We start from the raw sequence: 26,598 nt of genomic DNA, 5'->3' as shown, positions 1-26,598 counted from the left end.
CTGGCCTAGTCTTTTCATACAAACAGTTTATGCTAATGATATTATATTTGATTCTTGTCGTCCTGCAGTGTCTTTTTAACCCACAGCACTCACCTTATTACTTCAGTCATATTCTTATTGTATTTATGTATGTTTTGTGACTGAAAGTTTGTATACAGTAAGGTTGTGCATGTGAATTATCCTTCTATGTCATATAAATGTTTTTTTAAAATTAGTAATAATTAATTTTTGACACGTGAATGTGATTCATGTAAATTACATTATACCCTTTTCCTTCTCTCAGATAGAGAGAAGCTTTAAAAACAGTCATGTACACCAGAGTCACAGCTATGCAGTCAATGGCTTTATGTATAGGTTGAGTTACAAAAACAATTTCACAAACAATACAAACAATATGCATAGGCATATCTACCATAGTCAGTTTACTCAAATAGGGAATACTATCCATAAATATATCTTTTGCATTTCACATTACAGGTAGCAGCCAGCAACAACACACATTACAGCAACAAAGGGTGACTTGTGCAGTAATACATTTCAGTGGTCTGGTTAGCATGTCAGTTAGTTGGTTAGCAGAAGGCAAAAATAACAGAACCCAGAGTCACCTGAGCTTTTTAGCCTCTTAAAGGGGAATTAAGTAAAATATGCTAAACTCTAAAAGTAGCCAAATACTTAGATTTGTCAGGTTACACTTTCAGTTAGTGACTGATCGGAAGGTAAAGTGTGTGTTAGGTTTGTTTATTGCAGGAGAACATGATGAAAGTTAATGCTGGTTTAATCACTCTTTGAGACTTGTTGTTTTCCTGTGCTTCTTTCTTGCTTCACTCTGTTTGTTTAAGCAGGGAAAGGCTCATGAGGTTCAGTGTGGTTCATGTGTTTAACATCATCTTAATCAGATAAACCCTAACGCATGTGATCTGCTGTGTGTATTATCTTGATAGCTATATGTTCTCTCTGGTGGCAGAGTGCAGTGGATAATGCACTCAGATTATAGGCTGTGAGTTACAGTACTGGATCCAGATGTTGTTAGACCTGAAATATTTTCAGCTGCTAATTATTGAATTGCATGATAAATATTAGTGAGTTTAAGGTTTGACTTTAACCTAATTTGTGTATTTTAAGCTTTTCTCCAGACAATCATACAAGAATCTATCAGAACTCTAATGCAGAATGCATAGGATTACACTATCTGTGCTATACTATAACCATGCCAAGCCAGGACAGTATGACAGGAATCAAGCGGAGGGAAATGAAGGCACAGAAGTGTGTTGTAAACACACCCTGGTGGCTGTTAAAGGACTCGAGCAGGTTGTTAATAAGTCAACAGTGCAGGACATGGCCCTGCATACGGTCACCTCAAGGTTAAAAATATCTGTGGATGTGCAATTGTTTAAAATTACCCACATGGCAACTGGAGCACATGTATTCTAAATAATTATAGAACAAACGTTATCTGTGATCAGCGTCTCCCTCTGGAGCTGGAAACTCAGGCCGAGAGGCACAACTTATGTGATATAACTGGGCTGCGATGCAGTTCACGTTATTAATCAGATTACAGAGTAGATTTAATACCTAAAAGCACACAGCTGGTTTCATTTTCCAAAAAAATGTACCAGGATTGCCTGTCAGGTGACTTCCCAGGACAGGGGAAGTTGTCCTGTTTGACACATGTTTCTTATAAACTCTGCAATTAACAAATGACATCCAGAGTTTTTTCTTTGTGTACATAGAAATAACTGAATATATAGTGAACTGATCCCAGTCCTGTTATACAGATACACACTCGACAAAAGTTCATATAATCTCATGTATAAGCTTATAACCTCTGAGCTAGGTAGGCATCAATCACCTGCTGTATGTCATATCACAAACTGTGTGACGACTGGAATGATAATGTAAAGGAACAGAGAGTAGGCGGCCACAAAGGAGCTGGATTCAACAGAAAGAGAAATAAATACTATAGGTTCAGATAGGTGGGTTGCTGACAGGTAATTAAATACAGGCTACCAATTAACAAAAAGTAAAACAAAGCATAAAAAGTGCAAAAAATTAAAATCTGATTGACATTTAGAGATTCCACCATCCTTTTCTTCATTCCATTGAATAGAATATAATAATCATATTGATGCAAATGGGTACACTCAGATCAGTTCCATTGTAGTCAGCTGCAGAAAACAGATATGTCGTGAACTAAGATCTTTACTTAAAAAACGTGTGGTAATACCAAAATGTGAAGGAAATAAAACTAAGAATTACTTCATAATATATTAGCTTGATGCACTAATGTGCAAAGAGGTATTTAAATGTTGTATAAGCTTTAATTACAGCTATTAGATATGCAATATTTCCATATTTTGGACTTTAGTTGATATATAGTCTTGCAAAATGTAAAAATCTACATTGCAGTGCCTCACATCTGTTCAGGAAAAGACACGACGAAACAGGCTTTGTTACCATTCACTTCTAAAAGAAAATCTCCACAGTTGTGTTTGTGAAGAGGCAACATTCATCACACTCAACTTTCAGTGTGGGGGAAGTAAATGTCAGTAGCAGGCTGTGCTGGTATAATGCAAGACTCTGTCTTTCGTCCAACTGCTTGTAAGTACATTGCATTTGATGTCAACTCGATGTTAAGTGACCAAGGCACCCTCAAGCTTCATGAGGAGGGAAGTGAGTTGCCACTAAGTGGTTTTCATCAGCCGAATGGACTTTAAGGAGGAAATTATGCTTATATAATGAATTCCAAAGATTAAGTGCTAATCTGTCAGTTACAGCAATTAACTTTATAGATGAAAGAAAGAAAGAAAGAAAGAAAGAAAGAAAGAAAGAAAGAAAGAAAGAAAGAAAGAAAGAAAGAAAGAAAGAGAAACTTACTGACTGACTACAATGGAAGTGACCTGGAGAACACAGTGACTCTGCTGCTCTCTCAGTTTAGATGTTTCTTCCCCCGTTGATGACGTTTCCTCCTGGAGGGGCGATGTGGATGGAGTCCAGGATGGGCCGCAGTATCTGGCCAAACGGTCTGGAGGTGGATGGAGGGGAGGACGAGATTTGATTTGATATTTTAAACTCGATTACAGCACAACTGCTGCAGTTTTTAGAACTCATAAATTTAAACTAATGTGGCTGCACATTATACACAGACTGTCTTTGTTTTTGCTTTCACCAAAGTGTTTGCACATTAGTTGTTCCCACTTCAGAAATGTAAGATGCTGTACTTCCAGTTACAATTTTCTGACTATTCTTTCAAGGTGTTGCAAATTATACATTTGAGGAAACGACTACATTTCCACCTATAGCCCATGCACTGGAGCATCTGTATGGAAAGTTAGCACATGTGAGGCTATCATTTTAAAGATGAATCATTAAGCACAGTTTATTTTGACATATTGGTTCACTGGAATGACAAAAAAAATATTATAATATTATTTACATATGTATATATTACTATTGAAGTTTATTTGTATAGGGTTATAGAGGATTTCGTCCTATATAAAATCAATTATTAGAAAATGATCATACATTGCCATTGTTAATATTAGTCTGACAGTCAACTAGTAAGTCCAGCAGCCAGCTAAATGTATTGGTGGAAGAATAAGCATATTTTCCTTTGACATGTGGATGATTAACAGTATGAAGCTGCAAAATAAATGAAAAAAAATGACTCATCAAAGTATTTTAAATATAGTACTGGGTGCAATACTTGAGTGAATGCACTTTTTCACTTCTTAAGGAAGCTTGAAGAATATTAAGGCTTATTTCAGGTGTAGCTCAGGTTTGTGTTGCCCTTTATGCAACATCTCAGCAACTAGTGCTGCCTGTTCTCTCTAAATTGTGGCAGAGTCACACTGAGTTTGCAGCAGCACTTGTGTCTCCCCTATGACCGGCCACGTGACGGCTAAAAAGAGATCAAAGCAAGTCTGTAAAAACTAGTCCAAATAAAACTCCTCAGAGGACCACGTCACATTAACGTTTTGGTTCACTTGCAGGGTTTGAAACTTTATGTTTAAAAGTGTTCAGTCAAGAAGACGGTATTTTGAAACAGACTTTTAAAAAAAAAATTAAGTTAGTTGGTCATTTTAAGTAATTTGTGTATGCGTGCGAGGTTTACACTCACGTGGAGAGGACTTCAGATGGAAGGTCGGTGATGTAAGAAGGGATGGTCCTGCCTGTCAGAAACTGAGCCACCTCGTTGGTGAAGGTGTTGCAGTTGTGCTCAAAGAGACGATACCTGTCACCTCTAAACCGTGAAGGAAGAGAAGAGGGTTACATGTCTACAACTAGAAGTTGCTTTTCCATTTGAGAGATGAGTAGCCATTCAACCTGTATGTGCTTTCTCCCAGGGAAGAGAGGTACTCCATGAAGATTTCCTCAGACACCTCCGTCTCACCCAGCTCCACTACTGTGTCTGGAGGTCCCAGCATGGTCCCGCCCTGACAGATAAGCACACAACACACACAAGGGAAATGTCACAACATATTTGACACATGCTGTGAGACCCGTTGAAGAAAACCACTGATGTGGGAGTGATACAAGAGTTACTGTGTCTGAGAAGTGAGAACGAAAATTCAGATGTCTGAGGATCATATGACCTTCATCCTCAAAGATATATTTGTATCACTTTAACCACACAGCAGCCTGAAGCCAATCTAGTCGCTCCAGGCAGGAAGAAAATCCCCCATCACATATGAACGATTTAAAAGAAGCAATAGGCCAATATTTTAGCCATGAGCCTAGTATTTGCTAAAAGCAAGATTACATCACATGGAGCAATGACACTTTCAACTGGTTGGCTTGGTGTTTAAGAGCAGAAAAGTATTTAACTATTTAAAACATCAGATTTCATCAGTGCCTCTCCAGAATACGGGTGCAGCCTATTACTGGAGCTGTGGTTCTGTGGTTCACAGTCCTGAAGGAAGAAGCAAAACTCATAAGAAGCAGGTCTCTTTTTTTTTAGATTGTTTGTTTTTATATTTTTCTATTTTACTTATTTTATGCTCAATATATTTTCTGATTGTCCTTGAAATGATTAAAACCATCAAAGCGTTTATTCCACCAACAAACGTTTCCTGTCGTTTACAGTCTAATCTCATTTTTTTCTGGGCTACAGACCAGCACTATAATCCAAAAATCATTACACACGCATAAAAAGGCACATGGTGGAACTTGGTGGATACTGTAATTCATTTTGTGTCACTCTAATCGTCACATGCTGCTGCCATTAACACCAGCAACAGCCCCGCCACCACATGTGTATTAAGACCCCAACAAATGCAGAGTTGTATTTAGCCTTTTACATTTTAAAAATGACTCTGGAAATACAGGAATTTACCAAATTACACCTGTGGGCATGGAGGAGGATTTGAATCATTCATTTAGTGATTTGCCTGAGGGTATTGCAGTAACTTTGTGTTTTGTTTTGCACATGACAGAGGTGGTTTTTAATTAATACGTGGATTCACGCAGCCCATATGGATTTTTTAAGGATTTAGTTTTAGCAGGACTGTGCACTGACAGCTGGAACACATAATCTGAATGACAGGAATCAAACCAAGCACTTCTAGTGTATTAATAGGTCTCTCTGCTGCACCTCTTGGTTTGCAGGTATGATGTGGATTTTTCACTCACCAAGAAACTTCCTTAGGATTTCATGTCTAGTGGACATGGCCCTACAGGCTTAGCACTAAATATACTTGTGTGGTCTGTTATCTTCAGTGTGTGTGTGTGTGTGCAGCAGTAGATAGATGGCCTACATCTCCTTCATGAGCTCGTTTGACGAGACTTGTGAAACAGGAGTCAGCCCCCTTGTTACAGACTTACCGGTGAACAGCTGGAGATGCCCTCCCCTCCAAAAAAGAACTCATCACCGTATGCCACGATAGCTGTGTGCCTGGAAGAAAAAGTACTAATTTAAGACACTGGCATCATATCAAAGTTGGAGCAATATTTGCAGCATCATCTGAATAAATAGCCTATACACCTCAAGCTTTCAAACAACACAAAATAGGCTAACACAGTTAGGACAAAAATAGAGACACTCCTAACAGCTGGTTGAAAATGTGCTGTGTTGTAGCCTATTATTATAATTTAAAAAAAAATCATAAATAAGCATACACCTGACTGAGCCACACATTAACCAGTGTTTTCATTAGGTCAGGAGGCAACCTATGGAAATATCAAAGAGGAGAATCATACCATATACCGTCCAGTTGTTTTCCTGCAAGAGAAGGAGAATGACGGAAGTGAGGGGAAGCAGGTTGAAGACGATCTTCTACAAACAAGCTATATTACGAAATGAAACTAACAAGTGGGGCAGTTTGATGTCAGCCCACAGATGTCAACGATCACTGATTCACTGACATAGATACCGCTTTACTTTTTATTAGCAAAATTAAATTCAATAAAAATATTTTTATGAGATCGATACAAAGCACAACAGAAAGGGCATCTCCACCCGGCATTTGTTATCATCACTTATTTGTCCCCAAGGCCATGGCTGCATCGGATTTTTCATCTGTAGGCTACTCACCTAACATGATAGGGCTGAGGCTGCGAGCCATTCCTCTCGATAAGTCATAAATATACAGTTGCACGTTGTATCGCGTAGCATTTTTGTCCATGTCGTTAACCTTTAAAATATGTCTTTAATGTTATTTTTCTGTTAGCGAGCTCAGCTCAGCTAGGGACCTAATAGCACAGCTGACTAGTGGAGCGGGGGGGCTCTACACCAATGATGTCATTACGTCTAAGAGCTCACTTCCGATTCCAGCGCTTTCAAAATAAAATAAAAACCGTTGGACGGATTTAAATAATACATAATGAAGCCTTCGCGAGGTGTGGTTTTATTTTGAAGGAACGTTATCTTTTTTCCGGTTTTTACCATCTCATCACTGAATGACTTGACAATTTATTTGTGTTGACAGCGGTATTTGTTTTTGTAGCGTACGTATCACGACTAAAGATGTTGGATGAAAGAAATGTGAACTTTTTACATGTTTGTGCCTAGGAAAGGGAAAACTAGAGCCTAAGCGGAAGCAGGAAGTAACGGCGCCATGGGACCTCAACTCTGAAAAACTCGCCATTCAAATGAATGAGACTGAAAATTTTATTTCGTGATCCGATTGAATTGCGCTATGAGAAAAAAATATGTCCTCGACCTGTTTAAAACATCACGTTTCATGAAGAGAAATCAGCCGTTCATCGTAAAACGGCAACAGAAGAATGTATTTTGTGTAAAGACCGCTCTACGGACTACAGATCTGTGTCCCACAGAAAATACGTCACCAACTGACACGGGAAAGGGCGCCATGTGGTGTGTGACGTCACCTACGCGACTTGTAGTCTTTCTGGTTACGGATTCTTCTGAATTTTATTCTACAATAGCTTTACAACAAACTGCTGATTTCTCGGGATGAAACGTGACCTTTTAAACAGGTAGAGGACATATTTTTTTCTCATGGCACAATTCAAACGGATCACGAAATAAATTTTTCAGTCTCGTTCATTTGAATGGCGAGTTTTTCAGAGTTGAGGTCCCATGGTGACCGTTACTTCCTGCTTCCGCTTAGGCTCTCTATTAGTTGTCATCATAACACATGGAGTAGCCTACGCGCTGTGGCCTATCCTCCAGACCAGAAGGTGGCGGTAAAACCACACAAACTGCAGCCTCTGTTATCTAGAAGGAGAAGAAGCCGTAGTTCTCGGCAGCAGCAGCAGCAGCAGCCACAGCCCTCGCTGGCTTCTGAGGACCAAAATAGACAGTTGAGGGCTGAGCAGCTGACATCGACCAGAAATGGCTGCCACCGGAGTTCTTCCCTTCATTAGGGGGGTAGACCTCAGTGGAAACGACTTCAAAGTAAGGCTGTTACTGAATAATCTTTGACTTTGTGTTCACCGTGTTCAGCCGTGGCTGGTTGGTTTAGCTACGGACTCTTTAGAGGAACAGGCGGCTGAGGGCTGAGCTCGCCGACACATATTAGCCTAGCTTAACGTTAGGATTGGGCGTTAGCCAGTTGTCAGATGTTTGACATGGACAAAGTTTGAGAGCGACTCGTTTCAGCCACAAGCGTCCCGGCTAAATGTTAATACGTTCATGTTTAGCGGGTTGGTTTACTTTGTTTTACTTTATTAGCTGTTTAATCATAGTTTTTATAGGTCGAGATAACGCAGCTCTTTATTTCCAACGTCACGTTAGCTAGCCAGTGTAGCCTCAGTGTTGGCTAACTGTCTGGGTCAAAAAGCACAAGCTTCACGTCAAATCACGTCAAGCTTTATCTGCGTTTAACCAAGATAATGCTGTTGCCAAAAACAACGTTAGTTTGTTTTGGAGGTTGGTTGAGTTGGCTTCAGGCGCACAGTGTCGTCATGCTTGTAAATTTTGACCCACTTTGCGAGCTTAGTCTGGGGGACTGGAGAGGCTGCCCGACAGGCAGGCAGCAGTGACAGCTGAGATCATCTGGCATGAGCCGACAACTATTTGAGTACTTAACGCTGCCTGCCATGTCAGTATGTGAGCAGAAGAAATAAACCGGCGAAATAACGTGTTTATCTGTTAGTCATTGAATGGCTGACGATTATAGTCTATTTTCAGCCAGCCTGGGCTGACATCATTTCCTCTGCCGAAATGTTCCCCAGAACAAAAAGCCTCTACAAGGCGCTTTTCAATATGTGTCCAGACTGTGTTGAAGATAATCTGTGTACACTGGACACATCACAGCTGACCAGATGTCTGCTACATTCACTCATCTAGCTGATTTGTCCAGATTTGTGCTGTGACGCTCCCCATTACACTACCAGACTAACAGGAGCTTCATATTGCAGAGTCAAATGGTTTTATTTTGGTAAATCAACGTTAAAACAAAGAATATTTTATAGATAATTTAACATTGCTTTTTTTTTTTTTTTTTTTACAACCTCCTGCCTTTTATCACACTACTTAAATGAAAAACATAGCATTGGTGACTACAGTCAATAGAGAATAGTATTATTCTTACTCTATACTCTTAGTGTTAAACTTACGGACTCAGGGCTGTATACAAGATACACATTACAAAAACAGACAACATAATACATAATTCAAGATGATGAAAGCTAAAAGTTCATATTTATTAACAATAATAAAATAGTCATTTCTCAAAGGATAAAAATCATCTGTACCAATGTCTCCAGCACGGTGACTGTCTATCGGACAGTGCTGTACTTAATGCTAATCAAACTTAAAATGAGTTTGTTCTTTGAGGTGTCAAGTCTACACAGAAATCCATACATCAGAGGTTTCCTAACACAGCTTTAAGAGTATTAACACGTGCGTTCACAAACATAATGTTTGTGCTCAGCCATCTAGGTCTCTTCAATTGTCATCATTTAGATGTATCTCGATTTCCTCACAGGGTGGGTACTTCCCAGAGCATGTCAAGTGTATGAGCAGTCTGCGATGGCTAAAGCTGAACAGGACAGGACTGTGTTACCTCCCAGAGGAGCTGGCCTCTCTGCAGAAGCTGGTGAGACACTACAGACCTACAGTATTTGCTCATTCTTAACTTTGCTTCAGATGTCTGTTGATGACGATATCAAGTCAAAATGTTTTTCATGTGTGCTACCTGCTCCACAAATAATAACTTTGAAGTCAGAGATAAGTGAAAAGGGCTATTATAGAAGTGGTATTGTAGTAATGAATGAATGAATAATAATAGTAAATTTATATAGTTACTCTTACCTGACCAAGAACACACGCAGCCATGCTTTAAGCCTATATAATCTAATCCACTCTGAAGAGATGATCCATGCTAGCATGCTTGATCTTGCCAGGTGAAGGTAAACAAGATTAGTGTGTTATCATGGATCACAGTTGTTCCCTCTAGGGTGTGTTTAACTAAACTTCAGCTTTGGTTTGATCTTGTTTGTAGTTAAATATTCTCTTTAGTCGCAGCCAGACATTACTTTGCACAGCAGTGACCACCAGGGCACATTGTAGGGTTTATTCATACTGTTTGAGATTATTATGTAATGTTTGTTCGTTGCATTGTTAATCTGTTACCAAAACCTCTGCATTTCCTTCTTCAGGAGCATCTTTCAGTGAGTCACAACAGCCTGACCACTTTACATGGAGAACTGTCCAGCTTACCGAACCTACGGGTAACTGACACACACGAGAAAATACATAAGAAGCACATGTAGATGATTTTGTTTAACACATTATCACCTTGAGTGCAGCAGTTATCAGTTGTTTGTTAGTCATGCACATATCTGTGTAATGCTTTGACATATTCACACTGGTTATTGTCCCATATTCTAATCAAACTGTATTGCACTAAGACTGTTTCATTATGTGTGCAGGCGGTGGTAGCAAGGGCAAACAACCTGAAAAACTCTGGAGTCCCAGATGACATCTTTCAACTAGATGATCTCTCCGTGCTGGTATAATACTTTCCTGCCATCACCTCTCTTCTGTTTACTACACCCTTCTATATATTTTTGCAGTTCACTCACACTTCTTCCATCAACGCATTTTCTTGTTTTTTTTGTTTTTTTTACCTTTTCTTTCCTTCCTAAACTTTACACCTTTTATCTCCCTGTTTTTTTTTATTGCTTTACCTGATTTACAACAAAAACTATCAAGTTTTCCCAACACTTTCCCCTTCATTTCTTGTGCTTTAGGACCTGAGCTACAACCAGCTGACAGAGATCCCCCGGGACCTGGAGAACAGCAGGAACATGCTTGTGCTGAATCTAAGCCACAACAGTATTGACTCCATTCCCAACCAGCTATTCATCAACCTGACAGACCTGCTGTACCTGGACCTGAGCGACAACAAGCTCGACAGCCTGCCACCACAGATGAGGCGCCTGGTGCACCTGCAGACACTTATCCTGAACAACAACCCACTGATGCATGCCCAGCTGCGGTAAAAAAAATACTTGACCTTGTTTCCCTAATACTGCCATTATTCTTTGCCATGTATCCCTTGATTCACACGCTCACCCAAAAACCCAGAAAATCTAAAAATATGATGTTGAGTCTTGGAGTGTCTATAAATGTGAGGAACATGGTTAGAAAACAGAAATTGGGATTTGTCTCGTGCTGCTCTGACTATTTGTGTGTGTGTGTGTGTGAGCAGTCAGCTGCCAGCCATGGTGGCTTTACAGACTCTGCACCTGAGGAACACCCAAAGGACCCAGAGCAACATGCCCACTAGCCTGGAAGGACTGACACACTTGGCAGGTAATGCACATACACACACACACACACACCATTTTCACATACACTTTGTTTCTCTCTGTCTTGACATCTACAATTTTCACAACTGTCCCTCCCCAGATGTTGACTTGTCCAGTAACGACCTGACCCGGGTGCCGGAGTGCCTCTATTCACTGGGCAGTCTAAAGAGACTCAACCTGAGCAGTAATCAAATCTCTGAACTCTCCCTCTGCATCGATCAGTGGACTCAGCTGGAGACACTGAACCTGAGCCGCAACCAGCTCACCTCACTGCCCGTAAGTCCCGTAGTCATGACACAGCTGTCCTTATAAACCACTTGCTTACAGAGTGTAGGTAGTTGACAAAACTGTCTTCATTATTAAAGGAGAAATTCAAATTTTTGTGAACCATCTTTTTGACAACGGTTGTTTACTGTGTAATTTCTTCATCTAAAAACAGTTCCTTCCTTGTTAGTAAACTGTTGTGATGATCAGATAGTTATTGTGATGCTCTCCGCTGTATAATTAGTGTAAGATGTTACAATTTTGCTCGTGTCTCTTTCCAGTCTGCCATCTGTAAGCTGTCCAAACTGAAGAAGCTGTACGTAAACTCCAACAAACTGGACTTTGACGGGGTTCCCCCAGGTGTGGGCAAACTCGCCAGCCTCACCGAGTTCATGGCCGCTAATAACAACCTGGAACTCATCCCTGAGGGTCTCTGCAGGTGGGCTTTGGTTGAGAGTGATTTATTCAAAATAATTGTATTTCTTTTTTCATTTTTTTGGGGGGGGCTTTTTTGCCTTTACTTGATAGTACATAGTGAGATAGACAGGAAAGGGGGAGGCAGAGAGAGGGGGAATGACATGCAGGAAAGGTCTGCCCGCGTTGAGGACTGTAGCCTCTACATGGGGCGGCCGCTTTAACCACTGCGCCACGCACCGCCCCATAATTTTATTTCTAAGAGAAGAGCCAGATTTTGAAGGTTTAACATGAGTCAGACTTACAAACTGATTTCAAGTGTTTATCCAATCAGCAAATAAGCTGACACAAGAAAAAAAAAATGTTTGTTTGGCTCTTGTCTCCCTCCAAGTCAAATCAATGTGAACTTTACACAGCCAAATGTAGAAATGTATTACAGTTAGGAAATCACTCTTTGCCTTTTATCAACACACATTATGTGAATAATAGAATAATTGTGGGTTTGTGATGTTTTGTAGGTGTGGCAAGTTGAAGAAGCTGGTGCTGAATAAAAACAGGCTGGTGACGCTGCCCGAGGCCATCCACTTCTTGACTGATTTAGAGGTACAATAATAACCTTCGCATTGAGATTGGGAAATGATGAACAAATGAGGCTTGACAACTCATTAATCCACCATGTTCATTTGTGATTATACACACAGGATATGATAATGAAAATGAATGTGATACGTTTTTAGAGCAAGCGCAAAAGGATTTAATAATAATTATATAGTGTTGCAATAAACACAAGATTCAGCATACTGTTCGGGATATTCACATTCTTTAAGGAAGATTATACACTACTTTTTTTCCCCCTGATTTGAAAACTTGTAACAATTAAATTGTTACAACCATAACCTAATTTATATTTTATTTATTCTTTTAACAAAAATCTCTGTCAGTAAATCTGTTTTCATTAACTTCTCTTCAGATGCTGGATGTGCGTGAGAACCCCAACCTGGTGATGCCTCCGAAACCAGTGGACAGAGGAGCAGAGTGGTACAACATCGACTTCTCCCTACAGAACCAGCTCCGGCTGGCCGGAGCCTCGCCTGCTACTGTAGCTGCTGCTGGAGGAGGTGTGTGTTTGTGTGTCTATTATGCATAGGGATTGTTCATGACTATGTTGTATAAATCAATGTTTAAACCAGCATCTGTTTCTACACCTGTTCAGGAGCCAGCCCCAGGGATCACCTAGCGAGGAAGATGAGGCTACGGAGGAGGAAGGACTGTTCTCAGGACGATCAGGCCAAGCAGGTGCTGAAGGGCATGAGTGACGTCGCACAGGAGAAGAAGAACTTAGAGGTAAGGGGGAAAATATGGCAAGAGTAAAATGATCTGTTGGTATTAGTTTGTTTGATGTTTATCAGAATACATTGCATTAACAGCAGCTGGTTTAATTACTCTGTGAAGAGATCGATTGGTTTAGAAACCTCCAATAACTTGAAGGTTGAGGAACAAGTGAAGGAAGAATAAAAACACAACTCATCTGCTTATTGTGCAGGAAAACGGAGAGTTGAAGTATGCTGATCTAAAGGTCCGACGCTGGGACAAGAGTCTAGAGAAACCTCATCTGGACTACTCTGAGTTCTTCATGGAGGACATAGGACAGGTAATATATATATATGTGTGTGTGTGTGTGTGTGTCGGTGGTCTGCAGCTCCCAGATGTCCACTCTGTGTCTTTTTCTTTCTAAGATTGACAACAGTCTGTATTCATATCTTCCTGTCCCTCCCTCCAGGTTCCAGGTGTATCAGTGTGGCAGATAGAGAACTTTATTCCCATCCAAGTGGATGAAGCTTTCCATGGCAAGTTCTACGAGGCAGACTGCTACATCATCCTCAAGGTAACGGATATCTTTAAATCCGCCACAGTTACAGTAGATATTTTTTCTCTAGAAAGTAAAGGCTGTCATGATTTGTATCTGCATCAATCAAGAGACAGATTAACAAACTGGATCATCTGTGAGTTCACACTCCCTGTCTCACATTCTTCTCTGTGCAACGCAGACCCTCCTGGATGATAATGGAGCGCTGACCTGGCAGATCTACTACTGGATCGGTCAGGAGGCCACACTGGACAAGAAAGCCGGCTCTGCCATCCACGCCGTCAACCTCCGGAATTTCCTTGGAGCCGAGTGCAGGACGATAAGGGAAGAGATGGGAGACGAGAGCGAGGAGTTCAGCGCCGTACGTATTAACATAGTCATAAAAAAACAAACATCATAGTACTTAAACACATTAACACCTCTTTAAAATGCATTTTGTTTTTCGTTGATTTTGGTAGAGAAGCTTTTAGACCTTCAGCTGCTTCCTGCCGTTGTAAATGAGCCTTTTGTCTCGTGTGTAGGTGTTTAACAATGAGATCTCCTACATCGAGGGAGGAACAGCCAGTGGATTCTACACTGTGGAGGACACTAACTATCCCGCCAGGTAACCTGGAAGAAAATATATCTTGTGCTGATTTCATTCGTCATCTTTAGTCCTTTGGAAGTCGACACAAATTTTCTTTTGTTGTTAAACTATGACTTTTATTGTCCAAACATTTTCAGATGAGATTTGTAGCTTTGTTTTAGGACGTCTGAATTAACGGTGACGGCTTGTTGCACATTCAGCTGTGATGAACTGTATCCTGTGATGTGTGTGTCTGCTCTGGAAACATTTGAACCCTTTTTGTGTCTTTACCAGGTTGTACAGAGTGTACGGCAAGAAAAACATCAGACTGGAGTCTGTTCCTGTGAAGGCGTCCTCCCTCGACCCACGGTGACTCTCACACCCAAATATACCCTATTATATACACTTGCATATTTTGCCTCACCCTCCTACATACCTTTCACATGCTCACACACACACACACTCCCCATTCCTAATGCCTATGGCATCCCTCTTATCTCTGTCTGACGTCATCAGCGCATTTACTGTCGACTTCAGTTGATCTGTAGCTCATTTTATCCCACTGCTCTTCGATCCTGTACGTAAACTGTCTCGCTCAAGTGAAGCACCGTGTCCATAACATCCTGCCTTTCTCTCCTCTCTGGCAGCTTTGTCTTCCTGTTGGACCCCGGGCTGGAAATCTTTATCTGGAGAGGAGCCAACGCTACACTCAGCGGCACGACAAAGGCCAGGTGAGGCACAAATCCAATGCCAATGCAAACTTTACAGTCAGTTCTCCATGCTAGGGAAGCAATTACACAGCACATTACTGCAGCGATCCAAAGCGGCGCCTGTGCTTTATTGTCGTTCCTCCAGGCTATTTGCTGAAAAGATAAACAAGAATGAACGTAAAGGGAAGGCGGAGATCACAACGCTCATGCAGAACCAGGAGCCACCAGGCTTCTGGGAGGTGCTGGGAGGACAACCAGAGGAGATCAAGAAACACGTACCAGATGACTTCTCTCCCATCAGACCCAAACTATACAAGGTAAATCCTTCATGCAGGTGTTAGTCGTGGATGCTAGCAGGAGTTCACATGTGGATTTAACCCTCTGGGACCTATGATCACGCCGGCATGATCAGATCACATGACGTCTTCAAAGCGCTGTTAAAAACAAAACTAGGTCACATGGAGCGCTGCCATCAACTTCCCTCGAATGTGCTGATTTAAAACATTTAAAAACAGTTTTTATTTGCTTTGATAGACCATGTAAAACCAGAGATATGATAGTTCTAATTTGATAGTACAAAAAATATTGTAAGTATTGTTGCATTTCTTTCCATTTGGTAAAAAGTGGTTGAATCAGCTGATACTATACATGCTGAATATACCACAGACATTTGACGTGTGTGTGTGTGTGTGTGTTTTCAATTCAGATATGATGATTTCCGTGTATTTTTTGGCCCAATGTGTTAATTATTTTTTTCACTTTTACCTACTTTATTATCAGATCATATAGATGAAGATATGCTGAAAAAAAAGATACCAAGCATGGGCATGTTAAACATTTTTTATGTGGTAGGCTATATAAAGCCAAAAATATTAAAAAACGGTCAAAAAAGGGTTTTCCCCTACAGGTTATGGCAGTGTTGGTGTAATGAAACTGTCCAGTGTTGTAGGAGTGTGAGTAGGAAGTTGACTGTTGAGCTCTCTGCTTGATCACAGGCCTAAGGTCACATGTAACTATATTTATGTAACTGCATCATGATGATTTACCGTGTGGGGGCTCAAATAAGTTTGGATGTCAGTTAACAGCAAAATGGCCTTACACCGCCATCTTTTAACATCAGATCTTTCAGGCAACAGGTCAACAAATGTCTCAGTAAGATGATACAGGAACCTTTTCCAAAAGGCAGGAAGGAGTGTGATGTTTACTGATTTGTTTGTGACTGTCCTGTAGGTGGGCCTGGGTCTGGGCTACCTGGAGCTGCCTCAGGTGAACTACAAGCTGTCAGTGGAACACAAAGACCACAAGATCAAACTGGACACCCTGCCGGAGCTCAGACTGGTGTGTTTATCTCCTGGCCTTGTTGCATGACCTACTTAACTTCTTCTTGTTGTACACAGTCTTGATTTTCTTTCTTCTTTCCCTCTCCTCAGGTGCAGTCTCTGCTGGACACTAAGTGCGTGTACATCCTGGACTGCTGGTCCGACGTGTTCATCTGGATCGGGAGGAAGTCTCCACGTCTGGTGCGAGCCGCCGCCTTAAAACTTGGTCAAGAAATCTGCTCCATGCTGCACCGGCCCAAACACGCCTGTGTCACCCGTAACCTGGAGGGCACCGAGAGTCAGGTAACATATACACCAGTGACCTGCGTCTGGTCTTATGACACTTGTTCCGCATCACAGAAGAAAACACACAGTGTTTTTAAGTGTAGCGCTTGTGTACTTTACACAAAGCTAAACTGACCTTTGTGTCTTTCTTTGTGTCTTCACCAGGTGTTTAAATCCAAGTTTAAAAACTGGGATGACGTGTTGAAGGTGGACTACACCAGAGCAGCTGAGACTGTCCAAAAGAAAGACAACCTGCAGGGCAAGGTGGGGTGATGTTGTGTGTGTGTGTGTCCCAAAAATCTAACGGTTGACACTTTGAATATCAGGCTACTAGTCAAATATGACTCATGTGCTGAAGCTGCTTCGGTGTCTCATTAAATATTGTCTGTGTTTCCTCTGACAGGTGAAGAAGGACACTGAGCAGAAAGACCAGATGAAAGCTGATCTCACAGCTCTCTTCCTCCCCAGGCAGCCAGCCATGCCGCTCACTGAGGTAACCACACACACACACACACACACACACACAGTTTCTCATCTCCCTCATTTGATTTGGCAGAGGTAACAAAAACAAACTCCTCGTTGTGTGTTTTCTGTCCAGGCTGAGCAGCTGATGGAGGAGTGGAACGAGGACCTGGACGGTATGGAAGGATTCGTGCTGGAGGGAAAGAAGTTTGCTCGTCTGCCAGAGGAGGAGTTTGGACATTTCTTCACACAGGACTGCTACGTCTTCCTCTGCAGGTGTGTGTGTGTGTGTGTTGATGCGCCAGTGCTGGAAATTTGTGTCTTGAAGTGTGTGTGTGTGTGCTCCATGAAAATCCTCTCACGCCACTGTGCCCTCTCAGGTACTGGGTGCCTGTGGAGTATGAGGAGGACGAGAAGGAGAAGAAGGAGGGCGAAGCTGGTGAAGGAAGAGGCGGTAAAGGAGGACGAGAAGAAGAGGAGGAGGACAAGCAGCCAGAGGAGGACTTCCAGTGTGTGGTTTACTTCTGGCAGGGCAGACAGGCCTCCAACATGGGCTGGCTCACCTTCACCTTCTCACTGCAGAAGAAGTTTGAGAGTCTCTTCCCTGGAAAACTGAAGGTGTGAAGAACAATTTCCCAAAAAGAACATTTCTTTGTCACTGTGTGTATATACTTTCATTATTGTGGTAACAGCTTCATGCTGAATAAACCCGCTGCCTGCTTTTGTGTTTTAGGTGGTGCGGATGACTCAGCAGCAGGAGAACCTCAAGTTCCTGTCGCATTTCAAGAGGAAGTTCATTATTCACAAAGGGAAGAGGAAACAGAAGACGGACTCGGCCCAGCCCTCCCTCTACCACATACGCACTAACGGCAGCGCGCTTTGCACTAGGTTCATATGCATCCTGTTGTAACACCATCATTCAGCCACAGCAGCAAACTCACAAGCACTGATAGTTATTGTTTATTTTTTCATCTCTCCCTTAGGACCATCCAGATTGGGACAGATTCAAGTAATCTCAACTCAGAGTTCTGCTTCATTCTCAAGGTTGGAATATTGATATTTTTCAATACAAATCAATCATCAAATCAAATGTCTTTATGTCCCAGCAGAGATTTCTTCTCCCTCTAAAACAGCCCTCTGCTTCTTCTTCTGGTTTCTTTTTCTGCAGGTACCATTTGAGAGCACAGACAATCAGGGCATAGTTTACACCTGGGTGGGCCGAGCTGCCGACCCCGACGAAGCCAAACTGGCCGAGGACATCATGAACAGCATGTTCGATGACACGTACAGCAAACAGGTCAGTTTTGTGTGTAAGAGAGTAATGTCCTGTATGAATGTGAATTTCAATTAAATTTCTTGAAATATTCAAACAAACACACAGAAGTTCCCCTCCAACTTCTACTGACTCGTGCTGCTTTTACTTGATGGAAACTTCCACTGCTTTCATCTAATATTTCATCTTATAATTATATAATATACATAATTCTCTTCAAAACAGCAATAAGGCCTAGCCTCGTAAACCAGCCTCTCCCGGAAATGCAATGCATTTCATTTCTGAGGGAGAGTCTGGCCTCATCCCCGTTGTAAGCGTTTGGCCTGAAACCCTCAGAAGGCCGAGCCAATCAGCGTCGCCGCTGTGATTGACACAGCACGTTGGCCAATCAGGGACCGATTGGTGCAACGCCCCGTCACTACACCAACTTGCTGATTGGCTGAATGGGGTTGTCTGTCAACGCTACTACTCCCGCCCAGCTCCCACGCACCCCAAACGCTTACAGGGGGAATGAGGCCAGACTCTCCCTCGGAATGAAATGAAATGCATTTCCGCGAGAGGCTGGTTTACGAGGCTAAATAAGGCCATCCCATTGATGCAAAGTTTTAATTAGAAACTGAAAGAGTTCACCTGACAAACAGGCAGGTGACACTGCTGCTCTTTACGTTGTCTGGACCTTAAAATCAGCAGTACAACATTTTCCAGTGTTGCCACGGTTTCTGTACTTGTTTTTTTGACGTGTGATCTGCACCCTGAAATCTACCAGACGCACACAAAGTGCACAACCATGTGAACAACGTAACACAGCAGCTGTTAAAGTTACACATGATTTCAGTTTTCATCCAACTCCTCAACTTTTCACTTCAACTTCCACTCAATCTTATTTTGTTAGTCTGATTATGTCACGTTACAACAATGTATTGTCAGTTGCGAACCCAATATGAGCTTAAAACTATGTTCTGTCTCAACTGATGAGCCTGCCTTGTCTCCCAGGTGATAAATGAGGGGGAGGAGCCAGAGAACTTCTTCTGGGTGGGGATTGGTTCTCAGAAGCAGTACGACGAGGATGCAGATTACATGAAACATGCTCGACTCTTCAGGTGAGCGACCGTCACTCGTTTGACCTATTTTCCTCTCTCTCTGTCTTATCTTCCCTTGCTTCCTCAACACTTTCATCTTTCCTCAGTTTTTGTCTTCCTCACCGTTTGTTCCTCCCTCTCTGGCTGCCTCAGGTGTTCCAACGAGAAGGGTTATTTCTCTGTGTCAGAGAAATGTTCAGACTTCTGTCAGGACGACCTGGCCGACGACGACATCATGTTGCTGGACAACGGCAAAGAGGTAACGATGGCTGATGTTTGACCCTCACAGCTGGATTTCATCTCTTCATCCTCTTACAGCGTGGTTGATGTTTCCTTGTTGTCTCTCAGGTGTACATGTGGGTCGGCACTCAGACCAGCCAGGTGGAGATTAAACTCAGTCTCAAAGCCTGCCAGGTGAGCCAGAAATCTCCAGCTCTTTGTCGTCACATTCCTGATTTTTTTTCTCCTTTCACATCTCCTAATCCCTCTCCTCCTCTTCCTCGCCAGGTTTACATCCAGCACATGCGCTCCAAGGAGATCGAACAGCAGAGGAAGCTCCGACTGGTGCGGAAGGGAAACGAGCCTCACTGCTTCACGCGCTGCTTTCACGCCTGGGGAGCTTTCAAAACCCAGCTCTCATAGACAGACGCTCTCTGAACCATACACACGCGCTCAAAAACGCTCACACCTACTTACACATCGATTCGCTGCCATGTTTTTTTTTTTTTTCTACCAGTTGATGATGATGATGATGATGTCTATGCCTGTAACCCAGCTTTACCTGAGCTCTGGTCCCGACCCTCCATCCTGCTCGTCACTGTCCGAGCGTGCAGACACACAGATTTACCTTCAGCACAACACCCCCAGTCAGAGAGCATCGGTCTGGTGACGGGGCAGCTTCTGTTGTCTCCGTTTCAGACAAATATCAGTTTTTCTACAATCTTATTTTTAGCCACACGTCTAAATGCTGAGGTGGACTAAGAGAAGAGAATTATGTTTTGAGATGAAATAGATCTAAGGTGTACAGAGGCTTTATAAAAACCCAAAGGGAGGTGGATCCCCCAAACATATCAGTCTGTTTTTTTTGCTGCTTCCACTTGGCTTGTGCTGCACGGTCAGTAGTGTTCAGTGGAGGAGCTCATTACGACAACAGTCACTTCTCTGTGCTTTAGTGCCACTTTACGCAGCTCATCTGAAGCAGTTTAGGCCAGATAAGTTTATTTTACAGTTTAGTTTTTTGTTGTTTTTCCTCCTATCATTGAGGGACTGAACCGAAAACAGCACTATAATTGTTTTCCTGAGGAATGTTGGTTTATATAAATATATATATTTTTCTGTTGTGTGGACTATACATGGTATGTGTGTGTTTACCCCATGCGCCTTTCTTTACATCAGTCTTGTTTAATCTCTGCTCTCACTTTCTCGTTCTTGACGGTTGATCTGAAACTTTGTGTCTGAGATCTGTTTGAACTATGTAAAGATGCTTCGGACAGTTATGTTTATTTGGCCAAAGAAATTTAGAGGGCAGTTTGTGAGTGTTGGACTGTGAGACAGAGTTTTGTTTTATGTTAATGTGCAATCAGTAGAGCTCGGGAGATCCTGAAATTTCATAACAATACTGTGTTCTTCTACATTACAGGCTGCATTCAACTTGATCTTTATTTTCTTGCTTTTCTGGAACGGGGAAGATAAGAGAAAGTTTCTGTCCAAAACAGAGTAATAATTTAAAAGTAAATGCATGATGTTTAAAGTTACATTGATCTGAAAATGTTGCTTTTATTTTAAACCTGTTGCTTGTTTTGGATCAAAACTTGACTTTTAATTAATTCACAAATTTTAATGGGAGATCCCGTGCACCATATCAGAGACATATCTCAATGTAGTGACTGCTTCCACTGACCTTGGATCAGAAGTTCATGTTTTACAGTCAACTGCTGACCAGTGGTGCCAGCATCCACTTCTTACAACACTGTTGCAGTGTTTGAGACCATGTGACCTGTGTAATGTGCAGGCATTGGTCCAAACAAGATATCTGTGTATTCCCAAATGGCTGCAACATTTATTTTGTTTTCTTTACACTATAGTTTTGGGGGATGAACTGTATGCCTGTCAGTGTGTTGGGTCCTACACACATGTATGTGTGTATGAATATGTGCACATGCTCCTGATGCCACCTGCAGATGCTTTATTTATGTATTTTATATAAAAATAAAATCTCACATCGCACATGTTGTCACCTGGCTTCCCTGACTGCCATCTATAATAATACTTAACGTGTTTGTATGTAAAGTCAGTTCCATACTGCCAACAGAGCATCTAACATCAAACTGCTAAACTGGAACATTTGCAGGTTGAGGCCGAGAGTTGTGACATCACCAAACCCATTTTTATGACAGCAAAAAAGTGGTGCATTATCCTCCTTTAGTCATAGGGGAAAAAAATCTTTATTTTTAGAAATGCATTTACCAATCTTTCCTTTCTTGCTGAGCTCGATAAGATCAATATGTAACATACACTATATTACCAAAAGTATTCGCTCACCTGCCTTTACTCATTCTATGAACTGAAGTGCCATCCCATTCCTAACTCATAGAATTCAATATGATGTCGGTCCACCTTTTGCAGCTATTACAGCTTCAACTCTTCTGGGAAGACTGTCCACAAGGTTGAGGAGAGTGTTTATAGGAATTTTTGACCATTCTTCCAAAAGCGCATTGGTGAGGTCACACACTGATGTTGGTCGAGAAGGCCTGGCTCTCAGTCTCCGCTCTAATTCATCCCAAAGGTGTTCTATCGGGTTCAGGTCAGGACTCTGTGCAGGCCAGTCAAGTTCATCCACACCAGACTCTGTCATCCACGTCTTTATGGACCTTGCTTTGTGCACTGGTGCACAGTCATGTTGGAAGAGGAAGGGGCCCGCTCCAAACTGTTCCCACAAGGTTGGGAGCATGGAATCGTCCAAAATGTTTTGGTAACCTGAAGCATTCAAAGTTCCTTTCACTGGAACTAAGGGAATTTATACACCTGGGGCCAGGCCAAGTGATTAGGACACCTGATTCTGATCATTTGAATGGGTGAGCGAATACTTTTGGTAATATAGTGTATGTATGTGTGTATAAAGTAACTGTCCTGACCAAGAAACAGTGAAGATACTCTAAAAAGTTTTCTGCAAATAGACTTCGACACATAAACCCCCCAGAGTTTAGTTGATCGTTTATTCTGGTATAAAAGTCTAAAATTAAGATAAAATCCACAACATTATTTGTTGAACATTTGGAGGTGATGGTGAGATGCTTGTGTTTAGTGCAGAGCCAGGCCAGACGTTTCCCTGTTGCATGTCTTTAAGCTAACCTATTTAAGTCTATTGAATGGATATGGAAAAAAAAACTGTTATACTACAAAAATTCAAAATCTTTCCAAGAATTCTTGGATAAGAAAGTCTTATTTCTTGTCAAAATGTCTCATTTCTAGTCTAAACTAATCTCTTTCCACTTAAAATACGACTCATCACCTAAAAATTAACTTGTTTTTAGTAAATTTTCAATTGAAATAAGTAGAAAAATCTGCCAGTGAAAGCAAGTTTAAGTGCTTGTGATAAGAAAGAAAAACTTGCTCCACTATCAGATTTTTCTATTTCAAGTGAAAATATGCTTGAAAGAAGTAAAAACGGTCTAAAAACAAGCTACTTTTTAACGTCATGAGTCTTATTTTAAGTAGAATTAGATTTGTTTTGACTAGAAATAAGACAAATATTCTTGGTAAGATTTTGAGTTTTTGCAGTGTACAGAGTCATTAACAGTTAACAACAAAGTGTTTTTTTCTGACAAGCACGACAGCAGACCGAGTCCCATGGAGAGAGTAAATAATTTTATTAACATTCACAATTCTTCATCAGCCAAAAATGCTAAATGACCCGATTAAAATCCTACACACGAAACTGAATCACAAAGTAGAAACAAATTCATCTTAACTGTGGAGTTAAAAAGGTGATCTGTGCCAGCTGTAGCATGAAAGGGTTAATTATTCGTGTGTCAACCAAATAACCAAAAAAAGCGTACTTGAGTAAAAAAAAAAGCATGAACATGAGTCCTAGCTGTTGAGCTACATTAGTTAGTAGTGAGATCCCTTTTTTTACTTTTTATGTTCTTTTACACAAGGTGATGGAGACACTAGGAATACTGCGCCGTCTTCCGGCTACGACAGGTTCTAACATTTAACTCTATCGTTGGCTTACCCTTATAAACCTGTCTTTTCAGGACCTAGATATAGATATTGTATAAATTTGTGTTTTTCTTTTTTTTTTTTTAACACGGTGAGACTTTAAAAACTTAAAAGTACTGGTGATCAAAGCTCTGCATCTCGCCAATATTACCCAGAGTGCACCAATTCGCAGAAAAACCCAAAGCCGAGATCTCCTGGGTGCATCACCATACGTTACATTTAGCATTCAGACTGACTTTGCTTCCTTCGCCACAACTTCCCTGAGTCCTGTCAAGAAGATTTCTGTGTGAGATGATGAAATGTTAACAGAGGGGGGAGGATTCAACTCCAGGCTCCTTATCTTACCACATTCTTTACCTTCATGTCTTTGATTTCAAAATGATCTCATCAGCCCTGGTTTCACCAAACACGAGCAGAAATTGAGGATAAAAACTGAAACTTTATTCTCAAACAATGAACTTGTGTGTTCATCTCATACTTCAACCTGAGGAATCACACAATACAGACTAACCTCTTATCTAATGGTCCCAATGATCAAAGTCTTCACTGAGGACAGAGCTGCTGTCACAGAGATGAGAGCTGGAGGCGCAGCTGCATCAGGCTGCTGAGAATACACACTGCAGCTGTGTCGTACCGTAACCCCACGTTTGTCTGATAAAAACCAGAATTTAACTAATTTAGACTGCAGTTGAGATAAACCAAGTATGCATTCACAACTTAAACCTTGCATTTAGTGATAAAGTTATTTCAAAAAGTGTCAAAAATATTATTTCACCAAAATATGCTCTAGTCTTTTAAATCGTAGCACCACCTTCACTTTCCTCCTCACCAGCTGGTTCCCTTTGAAATTACTGTCAGCTCATTCCTCCTGCGCCCTTGCACTCTCTTTGTCTTTAAAATATCTTTACTTTCTCCAAAAGCCGTTAGAAACATATGTAACAGACACGTCAATCTCTGCGATACAAAGCACCTTCAGTTTCTCGGCTCTTTCCTTCAGTACCAGGAGAGTAGACGGAGAGCTTATTAAAACCTTGGTGAAAATGTGCTTCTGTGGAACAGCTCGGGTTGATAGTTGATCTGTGCACCACCTCAACCCGCAAACGACACTGGGTAAAAGGCAATCAACTGCCCCGACTGGCACCTTAGAGGGGAGGAATAGAAATGCTACAACTTGTAATACTCAAATATTCAAAATACTTCATTTTCTAGTTTTGATCTCTTCAAACACTACAACGCTCCCTCCTCCAGTCTCAGCTGGACATCCTCAGTTCATACACAGGGTCGTTCACACAGGGCTGTGGTGTTGTTAAGCAGCGTGCACGACAATTCATCACATCTAGTGTGCACAAGGAATCGACAGGCGCGTTTGGCAACGGAGCGCCGCTTCCAGTTCCAACTGTGGGGGGAAAACTTGGACCGATACAGGCACGCCACAGAACTGTGGGTAGAAAAATAAAAACAGAAACGTCACCGCTAAGTCTCCCATGCAGAGTGTAACAGCCCTTTCTTCGAAGGCTGAGCCACAGTCATTAAGCTCGACCGCCTCCGCTGGCTGGGAAATGCCCTGGAACCACCGAGTCGCCCCCGGGGGGAAAAGGCTGACTGATCGCACCGGGCGTCGATATGGATGATGGAAATTTCAGCCGTTTGTTCTTGAAATCAGAATCATCAGGTCCGCGTCCATGCAGAACCAGGCTGTCCTCAGCTGGACTTGGTGTCTCCATGCGGGACGTGATGTCATGTTTCCAAAGTGGTTACAGGAGAAGAGGTTGATTTAGTTCTTCCAGTAGAAGAAGCCACAACAAGAGTCTTCAATGTATTCTTTGTCCATAGCGAGGCTTTCCTCCCAGTTTGTGCCAGGCGAGTGCAGAGTGCTGGCTGGGGGCTTCGCAGTGGCTGATGGGAGATGTTTGTGGTGCATCACTGACATCCAGTCCATCCAGACCACTCGAGCCCTTCCCTGTAATACTTCAACAGCAACATCAGAGGAGAAGATGAGCAAAGACATCACAACTTTACACTGAGACACAGCTTTGTTCCAAACACTGTTCACATCATTTAGCTGGAAATCTACCAAAGGCAACAAGAGGCCTCGTCTGTGCTGAGTTCAATGACACTGGGTAGAAGCAGGTGTGCTTTATATTAGGTTTACGTTTATGTTTATTGTCATTGCATGATATATACATGAAATTTCCTTTGGCAGTTTCTCTCCTGTAGCAGCAAAGACCATTTAAAAAGTTAAACATAAAAAACAAAAACAAAAAAAAAAACATATAAAGTGCAATGTGTCAATAAATAATTAAATAACATATTAAACATGAACTACGTAAAATACACTGCAATATCAACCACAGCAAGTCATGTTATTTGCATGTGTGGTGGGGGTTTGTATAGATCATATGGCCAATAGAAAAAGAGAACACTGGAGGCCAGTAACAAAAAATATGCAAGACATGTTAGATCATATATTGGAATTAGTTTTGATCCAAAAAGACCAACAGAATATCAAGTTCAATTTCATTTCTTGCTGCAACAGTCAGTAAATCAACTGATGTAAGGTGTGTGGGTTTTCAGACAAAATAAAATTAAAAAGACACCACTTTAGGCTCTGAATAGATATATATGTTGAATAATTAATTAATTACACCATTATTTTCATCAAGTTGTTCTGTGTGTTATTTCCTTACATCACCACCAGGGGGCAGCAGAGTTATAAAAACTGAAGCACAGACCAGGCTGAGGGAAAAAGATGTAAACAACCATCACCCTGTGATTCATGGCTCCTGTGAGAGCAGAGCAGAGTAATGTGAGTGGACTGATGAGCGCTGTGCTCTCGTCACTTCACACCGTGACCGCTTCTCTGTCTCTTTGACAAAATGTCAGCAGTAAGTGCCTCCTGTGTTTGAGCTGTGATGATTATCT

The 26,598-nt window shown here is 41.6% G+C and overlaps 3 protein-coding genes across 4 annotated transcripts in view; 1 reads left to right on the top strand and 2 right to left on the bottom strand.

Annotated features, from left to right (window-relative positions):
- Positions 1–336: 336 nt before the first annotated feature.
- Positions 337–6,717, bottom strand: LOC310990334 (desumoylating isopeptidase 1-like). The gene is made up of 6 exons (XM_083977680.1): positions 6,530–6,717; positions 6,196–6,217; positions 5,821–5,890; positions 4,324–4,433; positions 4,118–4,240; positions 337–3,022 (listed from the first exon to the last, which is right to left on the bottom strand). The coding sequence occupies exons 1-6, from the start codon at positions 6,618–6,620 to the stop codon at positions 2,932–2,934; spliced, it is 507 nt and encodes a 168-aa protein (XP_083833806.1). The 5' UTR covers positions 6,621–6,717; the 3' UTR covers positions 337–2,931.
- A 964-nt stretch (positions 6,718–7,681) lies between these two features.
- On the top strand, positions 7,682–21,669 carry flii (FLII actin remodeling protein). The gene is made up of 31 exons (XM_083977861.1): positions 7,682–7,855; positions 9,390–9,500; positions 10,063–10,134; positions 10,336–10,416; positions 10,657–10,904; positions 11,118–11,221; positions 11,318–11,493; positions 11,763–11,920; positions 12,414–12,498; positions 12,866–13,013; positions 13,109–13,239; positions 13,439–13,546; positions 13,676–13,780; positions 13,944–14,123; positions 14,284–14,366; positions 14,622–14,696; positions 14,975–15,058; positions 15,183–15,354; positions 16,268–16,375; positions 16,468–16,659; positions 16,807–16,905; positions 17,045–17,134; positions 17,240–17,379; positions 17,484–17,721; positions 17,837–17,991; positions 18,087–18,147; positions 18,272–18,400; positions 19,370–19,476; positions 19,609–19,714; positions 19,804–19,869; positions 19,963–21,669. Exons 1-31 carry the CDS (start codon positions 7,793–7,795, stop codon positions 20,095–20,097), a joined length of 3,810 nt encoding a protein of 1,269 aa, XP_083833987.1. The 5' UTR covers positions 7,682–7,792; the 3' UTR covers positions 20,098–21,669.
- Positions 21,670–23,300: 1,631 nt separating this feature from the next.
- Positions 23,301–26,598, bottom strand: part of llgl1 (LLGL scribble cell polarity complex component 1) — a 37,364-nt gene continuing 34,066 nt past the window's right edge. For both annotated transcript variants that reach the window (XM_083977096.1, XM_083977097.1), the window contains one exon: positions 23,301–25,644. The gene's annotated coding sequence lies outside the window, so the exon portion shown is untranslated. The remainder of the gene's footprint in view (positions 25,645–26,598) is intronic.

This window comes from Trachurus trachurus (assembly GCF_905171665.1).
Source record: "Trachurus trachurus genome assembly, chromosome: 8".
In the NCBI taxonomy this organism is placed as follows: Eukaryota; Metazoa; Chordata; class Actinopteri; order Carangiformes; family Carangidae; genus Trachurus; species Trachurus trachurus.
Note: the sequence above shows the minus strand (reverse complement) of the source record. Positions and strands in the feature narration are given on the sequence as shown.

Excerpts from the sequence above, each read along its gene's own strand:
- LOC310990334 (XM_083977680.1), bottom strand. The coding sequence starts at position 6,620 with ATGGACAAAAATGCTACGCGATACAACGTGCAACTGTATATTTATGAC. Across the intron at positions 6,218-6,529 it reads CCTCAGCCCTATCATGTTAG|GAAAACAACTGGACGGTATA; the intron begins GTGAGTAGCCTA and ends CTTCTCTTGCAG. Across the intron at positions 4,241-4,323 it reads CTGGGAGAAAGCACATACAG|AGGTGACAGGTATCGTCTCT; the intron begins GTTGAATGGCTA and ends TTCACGGTTTAG.
- flii (XM_083977861.1), top strand. The coding sequence starts at position 7,793 with ATGGCTGCCACCGGAGTTCTTCCCTTCATTAGGGGGGTAGACCTCAGT. Across the intron at positions 10,135-10,335 it reads CCAGCTTACCGAACCTACGG|GCGGTGGTAGCAAGGGCAAA; the intron begins GTAACTGACACA and ends TTATGTGTGCAG. Across the intron at positions 12,499-12,865 it reads ACTTCTTGACTGATTTAGAG|ATGCTGGATGTGCGTGAGAA; the intron begins GTACAATAATAA and ends ACTTCTCTTCAG.